The 25,533-nt window shown below is 36.1% G+C and overlaps 1 protein-coding gene across 9 annotated transcripts in view; it reads right to left on the bottom strand.

Annotated features, from left to right (window-relative positions):
* Positions 1 to 25,533, bottom strand: part of MBP (myelin basic protein) — a 218,308-nt gene that overhangs the window by 154,777 nt on the left and 37,998 nt on the right. For all 9 annotated transcript variants that reach the window (XR_002324623.2, XM_020986923.2, XM_020986922.2 and 6 more), the window contains exon 2: positions 8,099 to 8,174. Coding sequence is in view for 8 of the 9 variants with exons in the window: in XM_020986923.2 (XP_020842582.1) it covers positions 8,099 to 8,149 (51 nt within the window). In the remaining variant the exon portion in view is untranslated. The remainder of the gene's footprint in view (positions 1 to 8,098; positions 8,175 to 25,533) is intronic.

Here is a 25,533-nt window from a genome sequence, read left to right on the forward strand (position 1 = left end):
TCCAACTAGTCAGACTTCTAATCTAAGGTGAAATTCCCTTCTGCTCAGGCTGGGATGGGGGATACATTCTTTAAATAGATTGTCCAAGGCTGGGGCTAACTTAGAAGTAAATAACATAAAATTCATTAGAATAGGTTTGGCCCCTCATTGTAATATTCATTCTCTCGTTAACTGTTAACCAATCAGAGTTGATGCTACCCTCCAGAACACTCCTCTTCCAAGGGCATATAAGTCTTGAGCCCACTGCCAGCCATGATTGTCTTTGGCATTTGAGAGTACCATCGACCTACTTTTATTAAAATGTTGGTGTTATTAATAAAATGATTAATTATCAAGAAATGATGTCTCTTGAAATTTTTAAATGCCACACAGCCTTATGATTTCATCAAGGTAAGGTTTGGTGAATAATTACTTCTACCAGAGCAGTTTGGCTCCTCCTTTGCAGCTTACATGATTTATTTCCAAATTACCTTTCTAACTTTATTTCATATTATTTCTCTGAACATACTCTAAACATTCCAGCCAAACTGGACTATTAGCTCTTCCCAGATTGTACCATTCATTCTCCCTTTTCTACATATTAACCCAGGTTGTTCTTAAAACCTGAAATGTGATTCTTTAACATCTCTGTGAATGAAAATCTCTCTTTTTTTCCCTTTGAGGTCCTAGCTCAGACCCGACTTCTGTGAAGATCTGTCAGATCTCCTAGCTGAAAGTCCTCTCTCTTTCCTCAGATTTCCTTATACCATGTTGTATGGATGTCTTGTCCATGCCACATTTTATTTGTATAATATTTTTATGCACATCTCATCCATCTATTAGATTGTAAGGTTTTTGAAGGCAGTAGTTGAGTCTTTTTAAAAAATCTTTCTATTCCAATCACTTAACACAGTACCTTATTCACAGTAGGCACTTAATAAATATTTATTGAATTGAATGGAATTAAAAAGTTACCTCCAGTTTTAGCATATATTGTTAGAATTTAAAATTTTGAAATCAAAAAAATTAGTTCAGTTTATGAAGTTCCCCTTCTTTGGAGTTAGATATTAATATATCAATAATAAATACAAAAGTTTTCCCTCATCTTTTAAAAATAGAATAAAGTAGAAGAAAATATAAATAAAATTAAATATACATAATAAAAACATAAATGTAAAAGAATTAAAAATATAAATTTTTAAGAAAATAAACTTTATCTTCAGACGTAAATACACAGAATTTAAAAGTTAAGTGATCACTGATAGGAATGCCAGCTTATTTGATTCCTCCTTTGAAAAAATGTATACTTCCATAATTTCCTGGATCTGTGATCTTATAAATATGAGTATTCCTTCTAAGATACAGATTGCAAACCATCTATAACCTTGCATTTTCAAATACTGTCCAATATTTCCCAATTTTTGAGGATGTAACTGATATTAGAATGAGGCTTTCCTTAATTATGTTAAATTTTTACTTCACTCTATTTAAACAAACAAAACTGTTGTTCCAGACTGGTTAAAGACAAAAGAAAACAGAAGAATCTACTGCCAAGGAGTTTTCAGCATAGTTTTTTATTCTTAGAAATGTAGAAAAATTGGAAAAGGAGTATATTTAGCCACACTATGCTCTTAGAAGCAATAGGAGAGCAAAATGTGACATAAATGTGGGTTTATCTGTAGTACTAGCAGAGTGAAAAATATAGAAATAAGAGAAGGATAATCACCCCACATAAACTGGTCTAAAATCCCTTTAATATTTAGAAACTTTTTATCACTATCATCAGGATGAGGAAAAAACCACTTTTGATTAATCTGTTAAATATGTCTTCTTGTAGTTCTTTAATTTAAAATATGGCACACATTTATTAAGTAACTACTATTGGCAGTTCTCTAAGGTCCTTCAGGAGATTAAAAAAGATTAGATATAACAGATATAACAGTTGTTAGATGTAACTTTTGTCCTCATGGAGTTTATAATCTAGTAGGTGGATATGACTTCTACAAACTATAACACAAAAGAATACAGAAGAAGTATGTAAGAGCTATAAGGAAGAGCCTATGAAAGGTCTCAGGAAGGAAGGACCATTACTGACTCAAGGGCATCAGAAAAGGCTTCCAGAGAAGGCTACATCTGAGTTGAGCTTTATTGGATAGGGAGAAATTCAGTGAGTGAAATGGAAAGGAAACAATGAACTTTTCAGGATTAGGGAACACTGTAACTGAAAATACAGGGTTTCTAAAGTTCATTATCATGCTTCTAACACCAGTTGTGTGATCCTGGGCAAATCACTTAAACTGTACCTCCACTTTCTCAGCTACAAAATGAGGAGGTTGAATTTTAGTTAGTATTATATATAGAACTACTACATGTAATATATATGTATATGCATACATACAATATATGTTATATATAATATATATGTACATATGTATAATGTGTGTGTGTATATATATATGTGTGTATGTGTATATGTTAGAGGGAACATGTTTTGGGGAAAATACTATAAACTTAGTTTTGTATATACTGAATTAAAGACAAAGATATCCAAGTGGAAATGCCCTTAAGACAGTTAAAATATCTCTCTGAAGCTCAAGGAAGAGGTCGGGTCTGAGATACACACTTGGAAGGCATCTTTGTAGGTCACTTGGGAGGTTCACAGATTTAGAGCTGGAAGGGTGCTTAAAAAGGTCATTTAGTACAATTCCCTCATTTTAAAAATTAGTGAACTGAAGCTCAGAGAGGTTAATGACATGTTTGGCCAGAGTAATTTAGATAGTAAGAGGTTGTGGAGGCATTTAAAGCCTTGTCCACCAATTCCAATTCCATGGGCTCTTTCCACCATGCCACACTGCCCCTAGATGAAAACTGGAGGCACAAGATGGCATGAGATAATTCAAGGAGAAAGTTTATGGAGAAGAGAGGAGAAGAAGGAGGAGGAGGAGAGAGGAAAAAAGAAAAAGACACAGACACAGACAGTCAGAGAAGACAGAGAGAGAGAGAGAGACAGAGAGAAGAGTTCTTTCAAGAAATAAGTGCTATGCATGAGACCTTGAGTAAATTACTTAACCACTCTGGTCCTCAGTTTCCTTATTTGAAAAATGAGGGTTGGACCTCTATGGTCCTTTGCAACTATCAAACTCTGATCCTATATGGCCTCTAATAAAACTCTGGAGTACCTTAATGTACTACAATGACCCTTAAAATTCAATCAAAATGTCTCTTCTTTAGTGAACTTTTCTAGTTTCACATCAAACTTACTGGGGAAGCTACTCAGAATCCATCTTACACATAGGGGCAGCAGGGAACCACCTATATGATGTGATTTCAGGGCCTTGGAAACTTTTTTTCTTTCTTGCTCAGTGTTGGTTGGAATCCCCTAAATAAGCAATAAAGTTTTTCATTTCCCAATCAGAAATAAAATCCCTAAGATGAAAATACCCCTGAAATAACACACTGACTTAAACTTATAGCATTCACAATGTGAGAACATTCTCTAATAACCAATTTTTTTTTTGAGAGTGAAGAGTGTTATGGGTACAGGGACAGTAACTGATACAAAAGGACGACAGAGGAGGCTCACGGTTGGAGAAAAGGCTGGAAAGAGAACTAAGGAAGAAAAAGGTGCTGAAAAGAGAGACCAGAGGAGTTCTTCTGAATTTTGCTTGGGATTAGTCCAGTCTATTAGCCAAAACATAGAATCAGTTTCCTAAACATTTCATCCATTTTGTAAGTTAAAACAGAACATCAAAATATCAAATTTGAAAACTGAATAACACTTCTTTCTATTTTAGATTTGAAATGAACAAACTCTTACAGAATCTCATGTTGAAGCTATATTTTGTATGGTTTGTTATTTAGTACTTTCTTTGAAAGAGTGCAATAAAGGATCCTAAACTGACATGATAAAGGGGGCAATTTTGGACATTCACATTCATTTTGGATATTAAGCACCTGATTTTCCTGGTAAGCCCTAAAACACAGCAAATGTATCAGTATTACTAGTACTACTAGCTCTCTCCTAAAAAGCTGTCATACACCATAGTACAGACTGAAATTTATTGTTTTTATTGTTGATATATGAAATTTGGAAACTTTCTAAGAGTCTAAAGAAGTTAGGCACCACTAATGGATAAACAATGTTTCATTGTAGTCAAATAACAGGAAGACACTGGTAAGCTACTCAGAGATGTTTAATAATTGAAGTCTCATATTAGTCATTGTAGGATTTTAAATGCCACAAAATGCTCAATATCCTGTATCTCTCTGAGTACAACTGCTCCCTTCACTTTCATTTTTAATAAAAAATACTTCCTCTAAAGGCAAATACCAAGGTGAAATATACAAATACATACACAGATATGTATATACACATGTATATATATGTATATATGTATATACACATACATATAGAAACATATAATTTATTAGAGATCTTAAGTATTGTTAGTTCTTAGTATTATAAATACTACTATTAACAACTGGCTTATTAGTAATAAAATGGCATACATTATGTTTACTAAAACATATATAATTTATAGATCTTAAGTATTATTAGTTCTTAATGCTATTAAAGAAATCACTCTAATAATGAGTTTGTTAACAATAACACAGCATGAACTATAACGTTTACCAAAATATTACAGCCACCCTAGTCCTACAATCACATTTGCGAGAAAATTTTCAGATATAAAGTTGAATCTTCTTTTAATAGTGAAAAGGGAAGGAAACTCCCAAATGAAGAGTGATTCATTGAAAATGGAGATGATTTCATTGAGATCCATTCAGTCCTCTCTTATTTTGTTTACTTCTGAATCCATTAATCAGGAACTAGAAAGCACTCTTAATGATTTTAAGATAAAACATGAGGATGAAAATAACATAATTTGACATTTGCTATCCTTAGATCTAAAACATAGCTTCATAAGCTATGAAAAATTGTCAAATTCAGTGATATAGGAATAAAATTCATATGCAAGTTCATACAAATAGTAAAAATAGCATCATATAAAGTTCATTTGTAGTAGATTTATATTTATCAGGCAGGCAGGTGTCACAGCATTGGACCTGGAGTCAGGAAGACCTGAGTTCAAACCCAGCTTCAACAGTTACTAGCTGTGTGACTTAGGCAACTAGCTGTGTGACCTTAGGCAAGTCACTTAAACTCTGTCTCAGTTTCCTCATCTGTAAATATAGATAATAATGGTACTTGCCTTACAGGGTTGTTGTGAGGATCAAATGAAATAGTATGTATAAAGTGATTAGTAGTTTCTTGCATATAGTAGGCAGTTAAATGCTTGTTAAAAATATAAAACCTGTGATACAGAGTCTAATGATCATTTGGCATTAGACCCAGACAGTATCAGTTAATATTTTAGAGCTAATAATGAACATTGAAAGGATTACTTCACGATAAAAGAGAAAGTAGAACATTAAGAAGTTATTAATAATACATACTTACATATTATTTCCAGCTTATAAAATTAAGGGACAATTTTTTTAATCATGTATGACTATAATCTACAAATATTAGTCAGCAAAAATTATGAGTTTTGTGCTAGTAAGACAAAAACACTTGTTAATGTACAGTACAACCAATCAGACAGAAAAAACATATATGTATGTGTATGTGTATGCTTATATCTATATCTATCTATATCTATCTATCTATACGTGTGTGTGTGTGTGTGTGTGTGTGTGTGTGTGTGTGTGTATGTAGAGAGACAGAGACAGAGACAGAGACAGCTACTCCAATATCAAATTTAGAGTTAGGAACAAAAAGCAGTCATTGTTATACATCTGCATCAGTTCTGCAAAAAACATGTAAATCAGGCTTTGGATAATTTATATCTGAGGAAAGGCAAACTGGTAAGGATGAAGGACTTATTGGGGTCATTTGCATAGTTTTTTTTTACCTGGCTGCTCATTAAAAATGAAAAGTGATATTTACATATATAGTATGCATATATATGTGTACATATATATGTATATGTACACACATATATACATACACAAATACATACGTACACATATTTTATATACATTTTATATTTATATATAAAAATAAAATTTGCTACATAAAACTTGGTTGATGGCAGAGTATTCCAACTCATTAAGTAAATGAACATATCATCATCTAATACCCTACTTTGTTAGTTGTAAATTATACAAGTAGGCATAATGATGTTGCTAAGATTAACCAGCAGCAATCAGCTTCAGCTCTCAAATGTGGGTTGATAAAGGCCTTAACATAATTGAAATAAAAAAAAATCAAAGGACAAAATTAGAAAATATCTGTGACAATAGATGTACTGAGATAAAAGCATGACTAGAGGCCAACAAATTCTATGGCAGAAACAAGTTGACTGCCTTGTAAACAAGCCAGTAAACGAATGCAAAAGGATTTCTACTGAAGAGACAGCTACAGATGTTGGTTCATGGAGCTCTAAAGAAAAACCTCAAAAGCTGTTAAATTCACTTTGCCCAAAGACTTCAGTTTCCAGAATGTATTCCCCATGTAAGAAAGAATGGATACATTAACTCCAGTGGGTTCCAAACCTTGTAAGGGATACGAAACTGGTGTGTGCTGATGTCACACACACAGACATAACCCACCGAGGGAAGAATAGTACCGAATGGGAAGAGACAAAAGATAGCTGAGGATGGGGAGTGGGAATCAGGTTTAGGCTACTTTTTTTCTGACAGAAAACCCATTAAGCTTCAGCTCTATTATGAGAGTTTATAGTTTAATACCTTTCTTAGGCAGCATATGTACAATAGAGTATAAGAATATTCTTATATGGGGACAATATGAATTTAGTAAAGGTAGATCACAAGTAAAATGATTTAGAATGGGAAAGACCTTAGATATCAACTTCACCCTCTTCATTTTACAGATGAGGAGACTGAGGCCTTGAGATGGGATGTAGAAGGTAGCAAAAATAGTATTTTAATCCAGGTTCTTTAACTTCCAAGTTTGCTTTTCTATATACTACACAGGGAGAGCTTGATTGGTAGATTAGTAACTTCAATCTTCTTCATGCCAAAATCGTACTGGGCTTCTAGAACCTACCATAGGTATAATATATAATATGATAATGACTTTCAAGTCCTTCATGGTCTATGAAGCCAGATTCTGTCTACCGAAATGCAGGATTACTGAATTATTACATATGAGGTCAGGCAGTTAGGTAATGCAGTGGATAGAGCACCAGGCCTGCAGTCAGGAAGACTTATCTTCTTGAGTTCAAATCTGGCCTCAAACACCTACTGGCTGTGTGACCCTGGGCAAGTCATTTTACCCTATTTGCCTTAGTTTTCTCCTCTGTAAAATGAGCTGAAGAAGGAAATAACAAACCATTCCAGTATCTTTGCCAAGAAAACCCCAAATGGGATCACAAATAGTCAGATACAACTGAAACAACTGAACAACAACATATGTGAGGTCTCAGATCTTACCATGCCAGCCATATATACATACACACATATACAGTCAGTAAAGTGATGTAGTAGCTAAAACCCATTCCTTAAATCTATTATTTGTAGGGATTTTGAAATAATAATGATTATGTTTATAGAATACCATACAGTTTATAAAGCATTTTTCTCAAAACTCTGTGGTGTAGGTTGTACAAATATTACCTCCATTTCACAGATAAAGAAACAGGTTCAGAGAATTAAAGTGATTTTTTTCCCCAAAGTTAATCTGTTAGTAAGTGAAAGTCAGTATTCAAAAAGCAAGTCCTCTGGCTTCAAGTCAAGTGGTCGAAGTCCAAAGCAAAAACTGATTATTAAGCTGGTTATTTGGATTTCCAGAGATAGCACACGAAATTTTAGAAATGGGCGAGTTAACTTAACTGTATTCAAGAAGTAAAGAATAAGAATATAGATGATGGGATAGCCTTAGATCGAGAGACTGAATGAAAGAATGAATCCAAGTGATACACAGACCCACTCACATTTAAGGTAGCCCTTCATGAGTAGATTCCCAATGAGGTATTTATGGCCAAACATGGACAAGAAATAAACCAGATAAGATGCAGAGGAGTTATAATCTTGGATGTATGGTCATCAATGACATTATAGATCATTCAAACTCTCAAAATGTCACTTTTTTTACCTTATTTGGCTTCTCTGATGTTAGTTCTCGCTTTCCTATGTGGTTTCCCATCCTGAGTCACTCAGCTAGTCAAAGGCTGAAAGGAAGAAAAAAATAAATCCTTAGTTTAAAAATCTGTAATGTGGGATAAAAAAATCTGGATAAAACTGTGACTTAATTTTTTTAAAAAATGATGAAAACAGAACCATGTCTATATATACAGAGCTACATGGTGCAGTGGAATAAAGCCCTGGCCCTGGACTCTGGAAGATCGGAGTTCAAATCCAGCCTCAAACACTTACTAGCCATGTGACCATGGGCAAGTCACTCAATCTCTGTTTGCCTCATTTCCTGAACTCTAAAATGGGGATAATAATAGCACACACCTCCTAGGGTTGTTGTGAAGATGTAAAATAAAATATAAATTGTGAAGATAAGAGTAAGTAGGTACCATATAAATGCTAGCTATCATTTATTACTATAATTATATCCATCAGTATACCTATGGGTATAGCTATTATCAGTCAACAAGCATTTTTTAAATGTTTACTTCATGCCAGGTACTGTGTTAGATATGGACAAAAAGAAAGACAAAACAAAGCAAACCTCAATCTCTGTCCTCAAGAAGTATACATTCTAATGGAGGGAAACAATATATGTACTAGGTATAAACAAGTTATATATAGGGTAGATGAAAGGTAATCTCACATAGGAAGCATTTAACCACCAAAACACACACACATACACACAACTATCTCTAACACAAACTGGAGACTATTTTGGTAAAATGTCATTATTCTCTGCCTATCTTTAAATAATCCAATTAAATACGATGTTCAGTTTTTGTCAAATAAAAACAATATCAAACTTGTAATTTTTTTGCCGGGGGGGGGAAGCCAGGGAATGAGGTTAAGTGAGTTGCCCAGGGTCACACAACTAGTAAGTGTTATGTGTCTGAGGCCGCCTTTGAACTCAGGTCCTCCTGAATTTAGGGCTGGTGCTCTATCCACTGCTCCACCTAGCTGCCCCCTTGTAATTTCTTTTTAAAAAATCATGAACTAGTTAATTTCTTTACTGAATTGCCACTAAAAATTTTGCCCTTGAGCCAATTAAGAACATTTTTAGGTGAAAATAATGGAAAACATAATATTGCTTTTTTGTTAAAGTCTGTAGATGCCATCCACTCTGTAAAAATGTATAATTTGAGTCACCAGATGTTGCAATGTGGTTAGACAATAAGCTTTTTCTCATTGCATCAGCTCATGTAAGTTTTTTCTTTTAATATCTCATTTTTCATTTGTGATTTTTCTGTAATTCACCTCTACACAAATTCTTCAGTATACTAAAAAAATTAAATGTCACAGCAATAAAAAAAATGATTGCTCTAGATGACTCCTCTAAATAGAGGGCTAAATTTGGTGGCTAAATTCAATACCTAACTTCTCTCACTGGAAAGTTCACTTATCTGTCCTCCCTGTCTACAAAAATGAAAACAGTCATAAAAATATCTTGAAGATCATATACATGCTCTTACTATATATGTTCAAATATGTTGTAATAAAGGTCATTGAAATAATATTGGGAAGTACCTAGAACTTTTTTGTTTTAAAAAGGTAGTAAGATATAAGGAAAGGTTAATTTTTACAAAAGGCTCTACCTTTTTTTAACATGAACATCAAGAAATCAGACTTACTGAGGGGGACAATATACAGTGCTCAAAATTTAGGAAAAGAGGTAACAGCTGGTTCAAAAGACCAAGTCTACCCACTTTGATGCACTGTCTCAATCAGAGGTCAGCCTCACAAATAGCATTTCAGCAACATTCTAACATCTACCTTTGGATTTTTAAACACATGCAAACCAAAATAATTACTACCTTATCACTGTATTTCCCTAGACTTTTCTATGAACAGCCCACCCTTGGTCCAGGTTATTAGTTTTTAAAGTTAATTTTAAAATTTATCCTCCCCCCCCCAAGAATTGGAGTTCTAACATACTTATAAACATTAGATGTTTGCATCATAGTAATAAATGCCACCTGTTGCACTGAGAAAATACAAAATTTTTCCTGAGTGATGTTCTTCAAAGAGAAAAAAAAAATTTTCCCTCCTGAAGCCTAAACAGTTTCTCCATTATCAGAAAATACAGAAAAAAAGAAAATACGAATAGCAGCTCTATGTACCAGCTGTTGTTGAGATGCCAATCTAAACACTGCCTAAAAGAAAGCATCTTGCTAATGTCTGTCCTTTCTGCTGGCATGTCAAGTTTTTAAAAGCTTATCTTTGGACAAAAATTGTGACTTAGCTGAAATCTGTTATTTAGTGAATTTCATCTTCCTTTCTGTGGCCCCTAATTTATTTGGCCCCTTTCCTCTGACACTCAATGCTCTAATATAGTTTTGTGGATAGAGTCTCAGGGCCACCCCTCAGAAGGACATTTGTCCTCCCACCCATCACCCTCAGCAGCATCTAATTCTTCACTCCATCAAAAACCTCATTCCATCCCAGCCTTTTCCAATAACAATAATAATAATAGCTAGCATTTCTATATTGCTTTAAAGTTTGCAAAGTACTTTATAAATATTATTTCAATTTATCCTCACAACAGTCCTGGGAGGCAGGTGCTATTATTATCCTTTTACAAATGAAGCAACTAAGGCAGGCCAAGGGTTAAATGACTTGCCCAGGGTTACCCAACTAATAAGTATCTGAGGACAGATTTGAGCTCATCCTGACTAGGTCCAGCACTCCACCAACCACACCATCTTGCTAGCCAATTTCAGATAATGAAAATATAAAGGAGACTGGTATATGCAGAGAGCCTCTTTGAAGGCATTTCCTCACATGGAGCCTGCTTCTGGGAGAGTCACGATGACGTGTCTGAAAATAACATTCTATGTCTGGTCTGCTAACCACATGGTTAGGAGAAGCCTTTTCAATTGGCTACAGAGGTGAAACATGAAGCTCCTTCAAAAAAGACCTTTGTTGTCCTCCGCCATTTCCTTCAATTCATTTTCTGTTTAACTCTTTGATCTTGGTAGACCTCTTTGACTCCTTCACTCATAATGTCTGGTCAAAGCCAGTGCTGTAAAAGGGGAGAGGTCTTGGATCTTTACCTTTCAGAGGCTATGGGGCCCTGACAATACAGGCCTAGGCTCTCTGCATGTCTTAGTTTGTTTCCTTCATTTTAGGTGAAGGGTGAGTGTTGTCCTGGTGTCCCAGAGTCCAGGTTTTGTAGCCAGCTCATCATCAATGGTCTGAGGAGCAAGGAATGACCTTAGGAGTGACTTTTAGGGTCCATCCCAATAGTAACTGAGACAAGGACTCATCTGGTAGCATTCAGTATTGCCTTTGGATATGAATTTGGTGGGACCAGTGTTTAGTAGGCACTGAGTTAAATCTAAGCTCACTGTCCACCAACTAGCTGATGTAGGAGAGAATGTGACTGAGATGTTGGAAGAAAATGGATTTTTGTTATTGCTATATCTTTGAAGTAAATGTCCCTTTATAAAAGCTAATTGCTGTTAAGTGGCTAAATTGCACTGGGGTACTGCACCTAGGGGCAGCTAGGTGATGCAGTGAATACAGCACTGGGCTTGGAATCAGAACGATTCTTTCATCTTCATGAATTAAAATCCAGCCTTAGACACTTACTAGCTATGTGACCCTGGGCAAGTCATTTAAGCCTGTTGGCCTCAGTTCCTCATCTGTAAAATGAGCTGGAGAAGGAAACCACTCCAGTATCTTTGCCAAGAAAACCCCAAATGGGGTCACAAAGAGTCAGACATAACTGAAACAATTTAATAACAATAACAATATTGGCACCTAAGAGTACAAGGAATCCAGTTGGTGAGGACTCAAGTGGATGACAGTAAAGAAGAAATATCTTAACTTCTCAGGGGTACCCTGCAACCCTAAGGGGGAAGATGAAGCTGACTGGGCCATAGCGTCCTCACTACAAAAGAATCCCAGCCCTGGGGGAAAAACACCAATACCTTAGTGTTTAACTAATCCAATCCTTAACTAAAGTATGAATACTATTCACAGCATCATTAAAAATGGTTATCTAGCCTTCATTTAAATACCTGCACGGGTAGAGCTCACTGTTAGTGACCTAGACAGTCATATCCATGGGGTGATAACTACTTTGAATTTTCCCCTTAAACTAAGTTGAACTTTTTCTTCTTGTGCTCCTAATTCTGCCTCTGGAACCAAACAGAAAAAATTAAGTTCCTCTTTCATAGTACAAGCTCTTCACATATTTGAAATAATTTATCAAATCCATTCTGCCCACCCCAAGTCTTCCCTTCTCTAGGATAAATATTACTCAAATAATTCTTGCACTCTGGTTTCCAACCTCAACCATGCTTATCCCCAGGACTTTGCACAATGTATAGCACACAGTAGGTATTTGTTAACTGACTTGACCACTAAAATGAAACTGCTCGTGTCCACCCATAGAACCCAAGAGATGCAGCTGACCAGGGAAGGGGAAAGGGAAGAAGCAGATGAAATTCTTTCTGCTTCTGAGTGGCACTTTAATTTTAATGTGGTTTTAAAGCTATCTTTAAATGTACTCATCCTTACTGCACAGGTACCTTCTGTATTACAGAAATGCCCCTTTCCTCATTCTCAAACCGAGCAGAGCTGATAGTTTTCAGGATGACATGTCAGCATTAGCTTGGTGTGCACTGTTTTGAACTAACTCTTTCCAATCACATATTTATGGTTGTACCCCAGTACCCTGGGTCTGACACTTTGTCTGGTAGCTCAAAGGAAACCACAGCCTAGATACATCTGTGCATCAACGAAACTTTGTGCAGGGAACCGGTGTGCCACCACATCTGCTAATAAAGCACATGGCTGAGGCAGTACTGATTCTTGAAGGGCTTAATCAATCTTTAGTTCTGATTGGTTAGTGGGGTCAACCCAAGCTGCAAAGCACTGGAATATTAACAGTTAAAGGCTAAATAAATAGTTGTTAGGTTCCCTTGGCACACCACTGGGAATAACTAAATTCAAGACTTCCAAGCCCTCAAGAATGGATCAGGATCCTATTTACTCAGTACATTTGCTCTGACCTTATAGACTTGAGGGTAAAATCAAACTTAATAAAAATAGGTTTTTTTAATTGCAAAAGTTATTTTTATAGTCCCTTTAGTAAGGACTCTATGTCAAATTCACAATTACTCAGAATTATATTTTATCATTTTCACATTGAAAGCAGCTAATGTTAACTTATGAATTTTTATATCTCTGTCTGTCTATATGTATATTTAATCAAGCAGCAATTTTTGAAACTGGTACAAAAGTTTGCAGCATGGCATAACTTAGTGCTAAGAGAATTGTTTTTTGGTCAGTTTAACATTTACATGTCCTCCTTTTGCTACACAAACCAGTGCTTGACAAACCTTTTTATCAGACAGAAGGAGCAGTTGTTCTATAACAATGACTTTGAAACGTTGGGGGATGAGGGAAAACATTAATCATGTTCAAACAATAATTGAGGCTTGCTTGCATAAAAAAGAAAATAAACTGCTCTTGCCAAGTCTATCAAAGATTACCTAACTGTAAAATCCAATAGCCTTTTCTCAGTCCTCATCCCTCTTGACCTTTCTGCAGTTTTTTGCACAGATGACCACTCCTTCCTCCTCCATACTCTATTCTCTCCTAATTGTCCTCCCACCTACCTGACAGATCCTTTTTAGCTTCCTTTATTATATTATCAAGTAGACTATGACTCCAAATCCCAAATTAGGGATCTCAAAAATCAATATGTCCAAAACATGTTTTTCCATTTCTGTTGAGGTTACCACCATTCTTCCAGTCCCTCTGGTTCTCTGCCTTGAAGTCAGCCTTAATTCTTCACTTTCCCTTATTTCTCATTATCTAGTCACCAAGCCTTAGTGATTTTTACCTTCACTGCATCTCTTATATATGTCTCATTCTTTCTACTCATATAACCACCATCATCGTTCGTTCTATTATCTATGAATCTCCTAATTGGTCTCCACTGTTCAGGTCTGTCACCTTTCCAATCTGTTTTCCACACAGCTTACAAATTAATGTTCTTAAAGTGTTTACCTGACCAGATCACTCCCTTGCTTAAGAAGCTTCTGTAGCTCCCTACTCCATTTAGGATTAAAAACTACACCACCACTCCTCAGGCACTTAAAACCCTTTACCAGGGGTAGGGAACCTGTGGCCTCAAGGCCACATGTGGCCTTCTAGGTCCCTGAGTGTGGCCTTTTGACTGAGTCCAAGTTTTACAGAACAAATCCTTTTATTAAGGGGATTTGTTCTGTGAAGTCTGAATTCAGTCAATGAGCCACACTTGAGGACTCAGAGGGCCACAGGTTGCCTACCTCTGCCTTTTACCATCTGGTTCCAGGCTATTTTCCAAATTGATCTCATATTACTCTTCCCACAGCACACTAGCTAAATTTGCCTAGTGGGTGCTCACATCTTTCCATCTCCTGTCCCTGTCCCTTTGCATATAAATTTTCTCTCTCTCATTTCTGACATGTCTTCCCTCCTCACTTCTACCTCACAGGATCCCTACCTTCCTTCTTAAGAAGACAGCTTAGGTATCACCTCCCACATGAAGTCCATCTTGATCCAGCCAGTGGTTAGTGCATTCCTTTCCCTCCAAAACGAATTTTGTTGACTGCATATATTTCGTATACACTTATCTTCACAGATGCCATTTTCCCACCAGTAGAATTTAAGTGTAGATAAGCTTACTGTTGCATAGAGCTTAACCAAGGCACACTGGATTGAACTGAATTAAACTTGGTGAAATGGAAAGAGAACTGGATTTGGGGTCAGAGGACCTGTATTTGAATCATAGCTTTGTGTACCTACTATTCATGTGACCTTTCACAACTCCCTTTAACCTCCGGGGGCCTCAGTTACCTTCTCTGTAAAATAAAAGGCTTAGACTACATGACTTCTAAATCTCCTTCCAAACCACAAATCCTATAAAAGTCACACTACAGTGTTAATGCATTGTCCCTTCCCAAAGAACATTTTTGCTTTAATAGAGGTCTTCTTTAATGCCTTGAGCCAAACAGCGAATGACATGGGAAGCTGATAGAAGGAGGTATTTTGGGGCATGGGGATATTTAAATATTCCTCAAATCTCAACACAAAAGTGGCTTTCTATTTTAGCTACGGAAATGATTGGCTCAGGCTCTGTTTCTATGTTCCATGGAGAGAGAGAATATTTCCTCTAAGAAAAATGGGCTATTTATGTTGATTTTTATAAATGTATATGTCATCAAGGCCTGTGATAATTATTTATAAGATAAAATAATACAAATAACAATTTATATTTATTTAGCACATAAGATTTGGAAAGTATTTTACAGTCATTATTTTATTTGAATCTCTCAACAACCCTGTGAGGAAGATGATAGTATCTTCATTTTACAGATTAGGAAAATGAGATTCACAGAAAAAGTAAATTGACTTTGCCCCATCACACAGTTATTAAATGTCTGAGGTGAAGGATGAACCCAGTTCTTCCCAACTCCAAGTTGTATGTCTTCTGATCAGCTGCTTTCCTAGATATTCCTGTCACTACTTAGTAAAATGACAAACTTGCTTATACTACATACAGACTCCCAGATGCTGAAAAGAGAAGAAAAGAAAGAGATAGTCTGTGAATTCATGAATCATTGGAAGTTATCTTAGAGTTGAACTCAAATCTTAATGAAACAATTTCTCTGGCTGAAGGAAAATAAAAAAATAAGAAAATGATATAACAATTTGATGGATGGCAGTCTTTAAGACTTTAAGTTATTTCATCCCAGTGAGAATTCCATTCTTGACTGTAACATTTCTTATCTAACCACGGACTCATAGAATCATGGAAAAGTAGAGCTAGAAAGGAATGAAGAAATAGAGCTTCTAGGGTATGGTTTCCAACCTTTAGAAGAATGAAGATCCTCTTTTAATGTCAAAATATTTTCAGATATGATTGAGAAAATATATGAAGACAGAAAGTTACTATGTAGGACCCTACATTTAGATCTCAAGGGGACCTTAAAAGTCATCTAATTTAACACCCTAATTGTACAGAAGGTGAAACTGAGGCCCAGGGGAGTTAAGTGATTTACACAAGGTCACACTGTACTTAATATCAAACCATGTATTTGAACCCAGGACCTCTAAGTGCAGAGCTAAAGCTTTGTCCAATGCATCATATAATCTTTGGGAAGTACTCAAAAGACATTTTAATAATCACAATAGTATATATTAGTATGATATATATATATGTTGAATTGAATATATAGTATATAGTATACATCTGAAAAATATGAGTGAGATTATTGGGGGGGCCATCACCAGCTGTCTTGATCTGTGTCTTGCCATTGGACTTCGACGAACTCTGGAGGAAAGAGTGAGGCTGGTAACTTTGCACAGCCCTGACTCACTTAAATCCAATCAACTTGCAAGTCAGGAAGTCACCCTTCTGGTGTTATTGGTCCTCTTTGAGAATGAAGGACAAACAACTTTCTATATAAAGTATGTACTTATTATACTGTGCTGAATATTTTATTGGAACTAAAGAAGATCAAAATGACAAAGCTTGGTACACATAATATATTTCAGAATGGATTTAAGGACCCCTTGCAATAACTCCACTCCCCTGATCATCCCCCCCATCAGCATTAAGCAGAAACAAGAATGCAGGCTTCCCATGCTGCCCCTTTTCTGGCTAATAATTACAAATCATTGACAAATGATTTCATTGAAATCAAACACTTTGCTTAACTCAGTAGTCACAATAATGGGATGTTACCAGCTAAGAACTCAACACTAAAAGCTAATTACTGCAGCAAGCTGAGAAAAACCATCTGTTGGACAAAATGATCTCAATAGTTATAGATCATCAGGTTTTGAAACTAATCAAATTGAAAAAGCAAATCTGATAAATGTGCAGAATGACTCACTGAAGCTGTCCTAGTAATCAGAGAGCTCATAGTACAAATGTGAATCATTTCTGGGGTAAATAGTTTTAAGACTTTAATGCACAATAATGGAGAAAGGCAGAGAGAAAGCAAGGGAGGGAGAGAAGATTAATAAATAGTCTGCAAAAAAGCCTCACAGGGTGCCTGAGCCACTGGGTGTCTAAATCTTGATTTTTATGGTGGAACATCTGCCTGCTGATTGGAATGTCCTAGAGGAGAGTAGATGGTTAAATTGAACTTACTAAAAAATAATATATGGTGAATCTAATTTTGAAAAAGTTCTGGCTCTTTTTGGCTGGTAAGGATGATGATGGGGTGCTGTACCCTCTCAAGATGGTGCCTCCATACTGAAAATGTGGCTTTTACTACAAGAAATTCCACCTATATGGTGACATCCTTTTCTGATGTCAACTTTCATTAGTAGAAGTAGCATCCTGGTGTGGGGAAGCATGTGAGGAAGGGAATGACTTCTACAGCAGTGTCGATGGATAGTTTTTATAATGATATTTTATTATATATTTATTTATAATTATGTAATATTTTTGTAGGTGGATAAAGATAGGATCCGAGATAAACCAGGTCTTAAGACTGTTGAATATGCCTTCTACTCTTACTGTACAATTGAAAGCCTTAGAAAATTTCAGAATGTGAAGGGCACCTTTGAGAAAACCATCTACACTAAACGCTTCTGCTTCCTCTCCTCTCATTAACTTCAAAACCCTCTGAAGTTTGGCTTCCAAACTCATCATTATTCAACTGAACCTGCTTCAAATTTACCAATGTTCCCTTAATTGTCAAATCTAATGGCCTTGCTCAAACCTCATCTTTTTTACCCTCCTTGAAGATTCTGACCCTATAAATCACCCTCTTCTGGATAATTTCTCCTCTCTGAGTTTTTGTGACATTGCTTTTTCTTGATTCTTTCCCTACATGTTTGTTTGCTTCTTCTCAGGATCCCTTGTGGAATCATAATCCACTTTTCTGACTCCAAGCTGGAATGAACCCGAAGGCTCTATCTTGGACCCTTTTCACTTCTATTTTCTCTCTTGGTGAAATTACCATTTCCTAACTATTATCTCTATGTAGACAATTCCCAGATCTTAATATTGAAAATAACAAACAGTATTTATATAGAATCCACTATATGCCAGGTATGACTTTACAAGTATTATCTCACCTTCACAACAACTCTGGGATGCAGATGCTATTAATTTCCTTATTTTACAGATGAGGAAACTGAGGCAAACAGCAGTTGAGTGACTTCCCACAGTCACAAAGCTAGTAAGTGTCTGCGACTAGATTTGGATTCAGGTCTTCCTGACTCCAGGCCCGGTGCTCTATCCATTGTGCTACCTAGCTTCCTAGATGGTTATATCCTGAGCTCCAGTCCCATATCACAAATTGACTTTTGGACATTTCAAACTTAATGTTCAATATGCATCTCAAATTCAGCATGTCCAAGACAGAACTCATTAATCTTCCCCCCTGCCAACCTCCACTCTTCCAAATTTTCCCATTAGTATTGATGGAACCACCATCCTCCCAGTCCCTTCAAATGATTATCTGCATTCACTCTACATATAAAATTTGCTGTAAATATCTTGTCATGTTTACCTTCACAAGATCACTCAAATGTTCACTGCTCTTCTATCACACAGTCACACCCTCGAACAGGCCCTCATCACCTCCCACCTAAATTAGTAACTCTCCTAAATGGTCTGCCGGCCTCCACTAGCTGTCAAAGTGATTTCCCTAAAGTACCTGTCTCAAAATGTCATCCTCCCTGTTTAACAAGCTCCACTGGTTCCCTATTGCCTCCAGGATTAAATATTAAGGCCTGTTTTGCCTTTAAAACTCATTATAATCTAGTCTCTTTATACCTTTTTAGCCCGCTTATAATAGAATGCCCTCCAAAACAATACTTCTACTCTAGCCTACCTGATATTCTTCACACACAGAACCCTATCTGTATGCATTTGCACTGGCTGCCTTGCTTTCCTGGGCTCTCCTAACCTCTGACTCCTAGCTTTCAGGGCTTCCTGCAAGACTCCTCCCAAACCCCACCTTCTACTGGAGGCCATTCTATAGGCCCTCTTGCTGCTAGTCTCGTATCCCTGAGATGATAAGTATACATGCTGTCTCCTTCTTCGAATCTATCATTTCAAACTTTTCTAAAGTTCTATTCAGAGTTTTTACTCCTTTTATGTTTATCTTTTTATTGTTTTTGTCAGATTTCCAGCTCTGGGAGGGATACACTAAGGTCCCTCACAATTATAGTTTGACTAACTATTTCTAACTTTGGTGGAATTATTTTCTTCAAGTACTTAAGTGCCATTCAATGCCTCTATTAAGCATGATTCATTGTTTATTGTGTTTTTCTTGAAATAGGATTGCCAGGCTTTTATTTGGTCATCATTTATACGAAGTCTAATGAAATCTTAAATTATCTTCCCTTGATTTTTTTCCAGATTAGTCATTTTTAATGGTAAAATATTTTTATTTCCCTTTATATTTTATTTCTAATTTATGGAATAAAACAAGCATTTCTTTGACATACTATAATAAAAATATATGATTGCACATGAAAACTACAAATTTTATTTCCCTTCATTTTTAATATCTGATTTTTTATAATATTTCTTGTCTTAGGGAGTTGTTGAGTTCTATTAAGTATAGATAATTTTTAATGATTTTATTACTAGGCTAATTTTTTTGTATCTTTTGTTCTAAGCCATTTATTCCTCATTTGTTTTTCTGTTAGAGCTCTTCACTTATAATTTCACTTGTAAAATTCCTTACTTAATTTCGGCTTTTACCTAATAGAGAGCCAGAAAGACCTGGATTTTAGTTCTGTCTCTCATACAAAGTGGCTATCTGACTCAGGAAATGTCACTTAATCTCTCAACGCTCAGAGAAGACCATAAGTTGCAGAAAATGTACTGACTAGCATTGGTAGATAGACCCTATATGAATAAAATCATATCCCACATCCCTATCTTTACTCTTAAAGTCCTTATAGTCAGGGTTTGGTTTTGTTTTTTTTCCCCCCCTCTGAAGACATGATTGTGGTAGTTGTGGAGTTACTTTGTTTTTCTGGGTTTACTTCATGGCTATGTCTTAATCATTACATTTTTTCATATTGTTCAGTGTTTTCTTCTGTTTGCTCATAACTCCATCCTAGATTCTTGATTTGGAGTTTCATGCCAGGGCTGGGCTCTGCCCCCTCCTAAACTCTAAGGTCCCATTTGGTGCTTTCCTCAATTTCTTTGGCTCCTGCCACAGGCTTCCCTCCTTGATGTTTCTGAGCTCAGAGTGCTAGTATGTTTTTCAGGATCTCTAGTCAGCTCTCTATAGTTCTCGGTCAGGAAGACCCTGCTGCAAGACCTCATTTCACCCCACCCTCTTTCACTCTCTCCCAGGTCTTCCCTTGCTGTAGCTTCCGGTCTGTTCACCTGAGCTAATGTTGGCTTTCCTGGCAGGTCTTTCTTCCAGGAGTTGGGGTTCTGGATCTTTTGGTGTAGTAATGGGGTGTATAAAGGAATTTACACGTTTCTCTTTGGATTTCTTGATTTGTTTTCAATATGTGGGAGAATTTTGCTATTATATGATCTTTCACAGTGTTCCCTTAATCAGTTTCTGTAGGTTCTTTTTCAGAGTCTGGTCTAGGTAAATCCAAGCAGCCAAAATTAGGGCTCCAACAACTATTAATTTAGATGCACACTTCTAATGGCCTATTAAGTAACTTCTCCGTCTTGATAGTGCTAAAAAGATCTTCCAAGTCACAGTTTTGTAGGAGGATTTCTGGCTCAGGGATTTGTCACAATGCCACGGCTAGAAATACCATCCATCTGTTTGAGGCAATGTTTTTGATACAGTTGAGAGCAAAATGTGACCTTTCTGAAGTCCCACACAATGGCTAGATATTGGAAAATCAGTCAATGGATTCCCAGCATCCCAAAGAAGAGAAAAAAGTGGGCAGTATTCAAGTAGAGTACTTCCTACTTAGGTCTACAGGGGCTTGATCACCAGGATCATTGGAATATCCCCAAAATGGACACCTATATTTGTTTTAGTTAACCTGAAAGTGTTACAGGAGTACACTAGAGCAGAGGTGTCAAAAACACTGCCTACAACAGGGCCAGAACCAGATTAAGATGTAATTGGGAAATATTTTACAAAATAAATTTAAAAATGCAATAAAACATGGATAACTTTACATTTTAAAATTAGGTCAATATGTAGCCTGTAGGAATTCTTATGTAAAGAATGTTGTTGTTGTTCAGACATTTCAGTGGTGTCCAATTTCTTGACAAAGACACTAGAGTGGTTTGCCACTTCCTTCTCCAGCTCATTTTCCAGATAAGGAAACTGAGACAAATAGGGTTAAGTGACTTGTCCAGGGTCACACAGCTAGTTAAGTGTCTGAGGGCAGATTTGAACTCAGGTTTCCTGACTCCAGGCCTAGCACTCTATTCACTGTGACACCTCACTGCAAGGAATACTGCTCCTATTTCTATTTGAGTTTGACACCATTGCTCTGGAAATGTCTCAATCACTATTGTCCTGTAATGAAATTTCTTATTTCTTGCCTATATTCATGTTGCTGAGAACTTTCCTTTTTCTTGGATTCAAGGCTAGATTGATTCTCCATGAGCCTCATCTTACTCTGTTATTAGAGTTTCCACTGGGACACTGTCATCAAATTAACTCCAAAACTGAATATGCCACATGGACAGCTTAAGGAACTGTCTTTGGCCAGCATAGGAGGGGGGCATAGGAGTGGAGTTAGGGGGCAGAAAATAGCAAGACCACCCTAAGTAATGGGACTTCTACCTGTTATGGAAGTGAGGACAGCCTGGGATACTGAACAGGCATTAACTTCAAAAGCTATATGCTCAAAATTGCATCAGTTATTAAAGTCATGGGGGTACCACCAAATGGCAGCACGGGGAGTCTTACAACTATGAGTGCTCTGGAACAAGAGGCTGGTGAGTTAGCCTTCAGTTATTTCTTTTTTGTGAAATTACTCTGTAGGAGGTTCCTTTCCTTATCTGCTGGTTATTGGGGACATTCTCTGAGTTTAGAGTTTTTTAATTTATAATTTTTTGGTGTGGTAGGAGGTAGCCACCCCTGGAAAATCACTCATTCTCCCATTTCTCCAGGATTTAAGAGAAATCAATTAGGAAATTGAGTATCATTTAGAACAAATTTACTTTGGTAAAATATCACACACTTGATGATGTTTTCTAGGAATGCAAAACTTAGGATATTATTTGCATAATTTTACTATGAATGAAGGATTTATTTAATAAAGTTAATATCAGTTCTGCCCAAATCATAATAAATTTCCAGATGTGCAGTTAAGTAATGCCTACAATAAAGACAGAAGTCCTTAAATAACTATTAAGTGATGATAACTCACATTTATGTAGCTCTTCACAGTCAACAAAGCATTTCCCTGATCCAACCATTGTGGAGAACAATTTGGAACTATGCCTAAAGGGTTATAAAACTGTGTGTACCCTCTGTTCCAGCAATACCATTACAAGGTTTTATTCCCAAAGAGATAAAGAAAAAAAGGAGAGGGGAACTTATTTGTATGAAAATATTTATAGCAGTTCTTTTTGTGGTGGCTAAGAATAGGAAATTGAGGGGATGTCTCTCAATTGGGGAATAGCTGAAGAGTTATAGTATATAATTGAAATAGAGTACTATTGTGGTTTAAGAAATGACAAGTAGGAGGATTTCAGAAAAGCCTGGAAAGACTTATATGAACTGATGTAGAGTGAAGTAAGAAGAACCAGGAGAACACTGTACACAGTAACAATATTGTACAATGAACAGCTGTGAATGACAGCTATTCTCACCAATACAAGAATTTAAGACAATTCCAAAAGACTCATGATGAAAAATGCTTCCAAAGAAAGAACTGATGGTGTCTGAATACAGACCAAAGTGAGCTTTTTTCTTTCTTCCTTCTATCCTTCCTTCCTTTCTTTTGAAGTTTCTTCCACAAAATTACTAATATGGAAATATATTTTACGTGATTGCACATGTATAATCTTTATCAGATTGCTTAGTATCTCAGGCTGGGTGAGAAAAGGGAGGAAGGGAGAGAATCTGGAACTCAAAATTTTAAAAAATAAATGGGAATATTGTTTTTACATGTACTTAAGGAAAAAATAAAATATTATTTAAAAAAGTATTTTTCTTATCATCATTCAGAGAGATAATGCACACATGATCTCTTTTCTACAAATGAGGAAGCTGAGATACAGAGAAGTGAAATGTCTTGCTCTTACAGGTACTGAATGGAAGAGCTGGCCTCATACCTTCATCTCCATGATCTGGTACTCTTTCTCTTCCATAATGCTAAAAGGATAAATTAGTAATGATAGCAGGACATACTTCACAGGATTGTTATAATGATCAAATGAAATAGTTCATGTAGAGTGCTCAGCTCCTTAAAGTGCTGAATTGTGCTAGCTATTATTTTTTATTATTACTGTCAATAATAAATGCCAATTATTATTATTAACAAATAGTAATAATAAACAGAAGTATTACAGGTTTTCCAATTATTATTCTCTGTTATGAACAATAGCTTTATAGGTCGAAATTACTATCTATAGCAGGGAAGAAAAATTAGAAAATTGTGAAAGTGAGGAGCTGCCTCATAGTAATGGTAGAGTGGAGCATGTCTTGAGTATGAGCAGGGATGCATCACAGGACAAAAAAAGGAATTTTGAAGGAGAGGAGAGTTAAAGTATATAATGAAAGAAGTACAAGATAGAAAAAAATATGGGTGGGTCATGAGGCAAGAGTGAGGGATAACCACTGAATATATTTATGCTCCAGTGGCATCATAATAATACCAAGAGAACTGAAGAAAGGCTTCTAGCAACCTGAGTGAATTCCTTGGGGTGACCTTTATAGAAGGCCATGGATAAGAGGGACACAAGAGCATAGGATTAAAGATCTAGAGCTAGAAGGGGCCTTAGAAGACATCTGGTGCATCCCCAAATTCCCTCCCTCCTTCCTAAAATTTGTAATCTGTATCAGCAGAGGGAATACCCACACCAAATTGCTCAGAGATCCACCACGTACATTCAAGTACTGGAGCTGTATATATGATAGCCAGTGCTTAGTTGCTAGATGTAATATATAGACTGATTCACCAGATTTCAATGAAAATAATGGAGTTTACCTAAATCCACCCTTAACCTTACAGAATTAAAAATAACTTCATCCTGCATGACAGGAGAATGATTTGCTGTTTCACTGAATGTAGAGTACTGAAAATAGGAAGTTAATTGTTATCCTGAAGTAGTAATCTTCTAGTATATCGCCACAGAAAATATAGGAGTAGAGGCATGTTTCTGTCAAGACAGCGTACTTCAAATCCCACAGAATAAGAGAAGGGATCACTTTGCTTCTACAAATCTTAAGAAGCTGCTTGATTTTCTGCAGTCAGGACCAATGTTCCCTATAATATTGTAAAGTTGTGAGATGATCAACTATAATAATAAAAAGAAGAAGAAGAAGAAGAATGATAGGAAGCATTTGTATAGTGCTTTAAGGTTTGCAAAGCTTTTAACAAATATTAACTCCTTTTATCCTCACAATAATCCCAGGAGGTAAGATACTATTATTATTCTCATTTTACATATGAAGGAACTGAGGCAGATAGAGGTTAAGTGGATTGTTCAAGGTCACATTTGAATTTCAGTGTGAACATTTACACCTTAGAAATCTGCAAAGGCTAAAAAGCAGGGCTTGATTTGTTTTGCAAATTATCTAAACTCAAAAAAGTAATGGAGAAAATGTTGATAATGCAAATTAAGCTTAAAAGTGTGTCATATTATATATGATCATATATGTGTGTGTGTGTATATATGTGTGTATATGTATGCATACATATACACACATATACACATACATATATACATACACACAAAAATACATATACATACACACACACACACACACACACACACGGTTTACCAGCATACTGCTGCCTGCGACCAAAAACCTCCTCTACAATATCAGCAATAAGTAGTCATACAGACTTTTCTTGAAGACATTTAGCATCATTCCCCAAGTGACAAATATATGATATATGATATGATATGATCGATATGAACAGCCACTTTTCAAAGGAAAAAATCCAAGCTATCCATAAACATATGAAAATAATTTTTCAGTAATCAGAGGAATGCAAATTAAAGTGATTCCAAGATTCCAACTCACACCCATAGATTGACAAAGATGACAAAAAAGGAAAATGACAAATGTGGGAGTTGTTGCAGGAAAACAGGCATGTTGATTCACTCTTGGTGGAGCTATGAACTGGTCTAGCCATTGGAAATTGGAATTACATTGGAAAGTAATTTGGAACTATTCCCAAGGTCACTAAACTGCATACACTTTTACCCAACCATCCCTTACTAGACTTAAACCCTAAAGTGATCATATTTTTTAA

The sequence above is a fragment of the Phascolarctos cinereus genome, unplaced genomic scaffold (assembly GCF_003287225.1).
Source record: "Phascolarctos cinereus isolate Bilbo 61053 unplaced genomic scaffold, phaCin_HiC Scaffold_4;HRSCAF=312, whole genome shotgun sequence".
NCBI lineage: Eukaryota > Metazoa > Chordata > Mammalia > Diprotodontia > Phascolarctidae > Phascolarctos > Phascolarctos cinereus.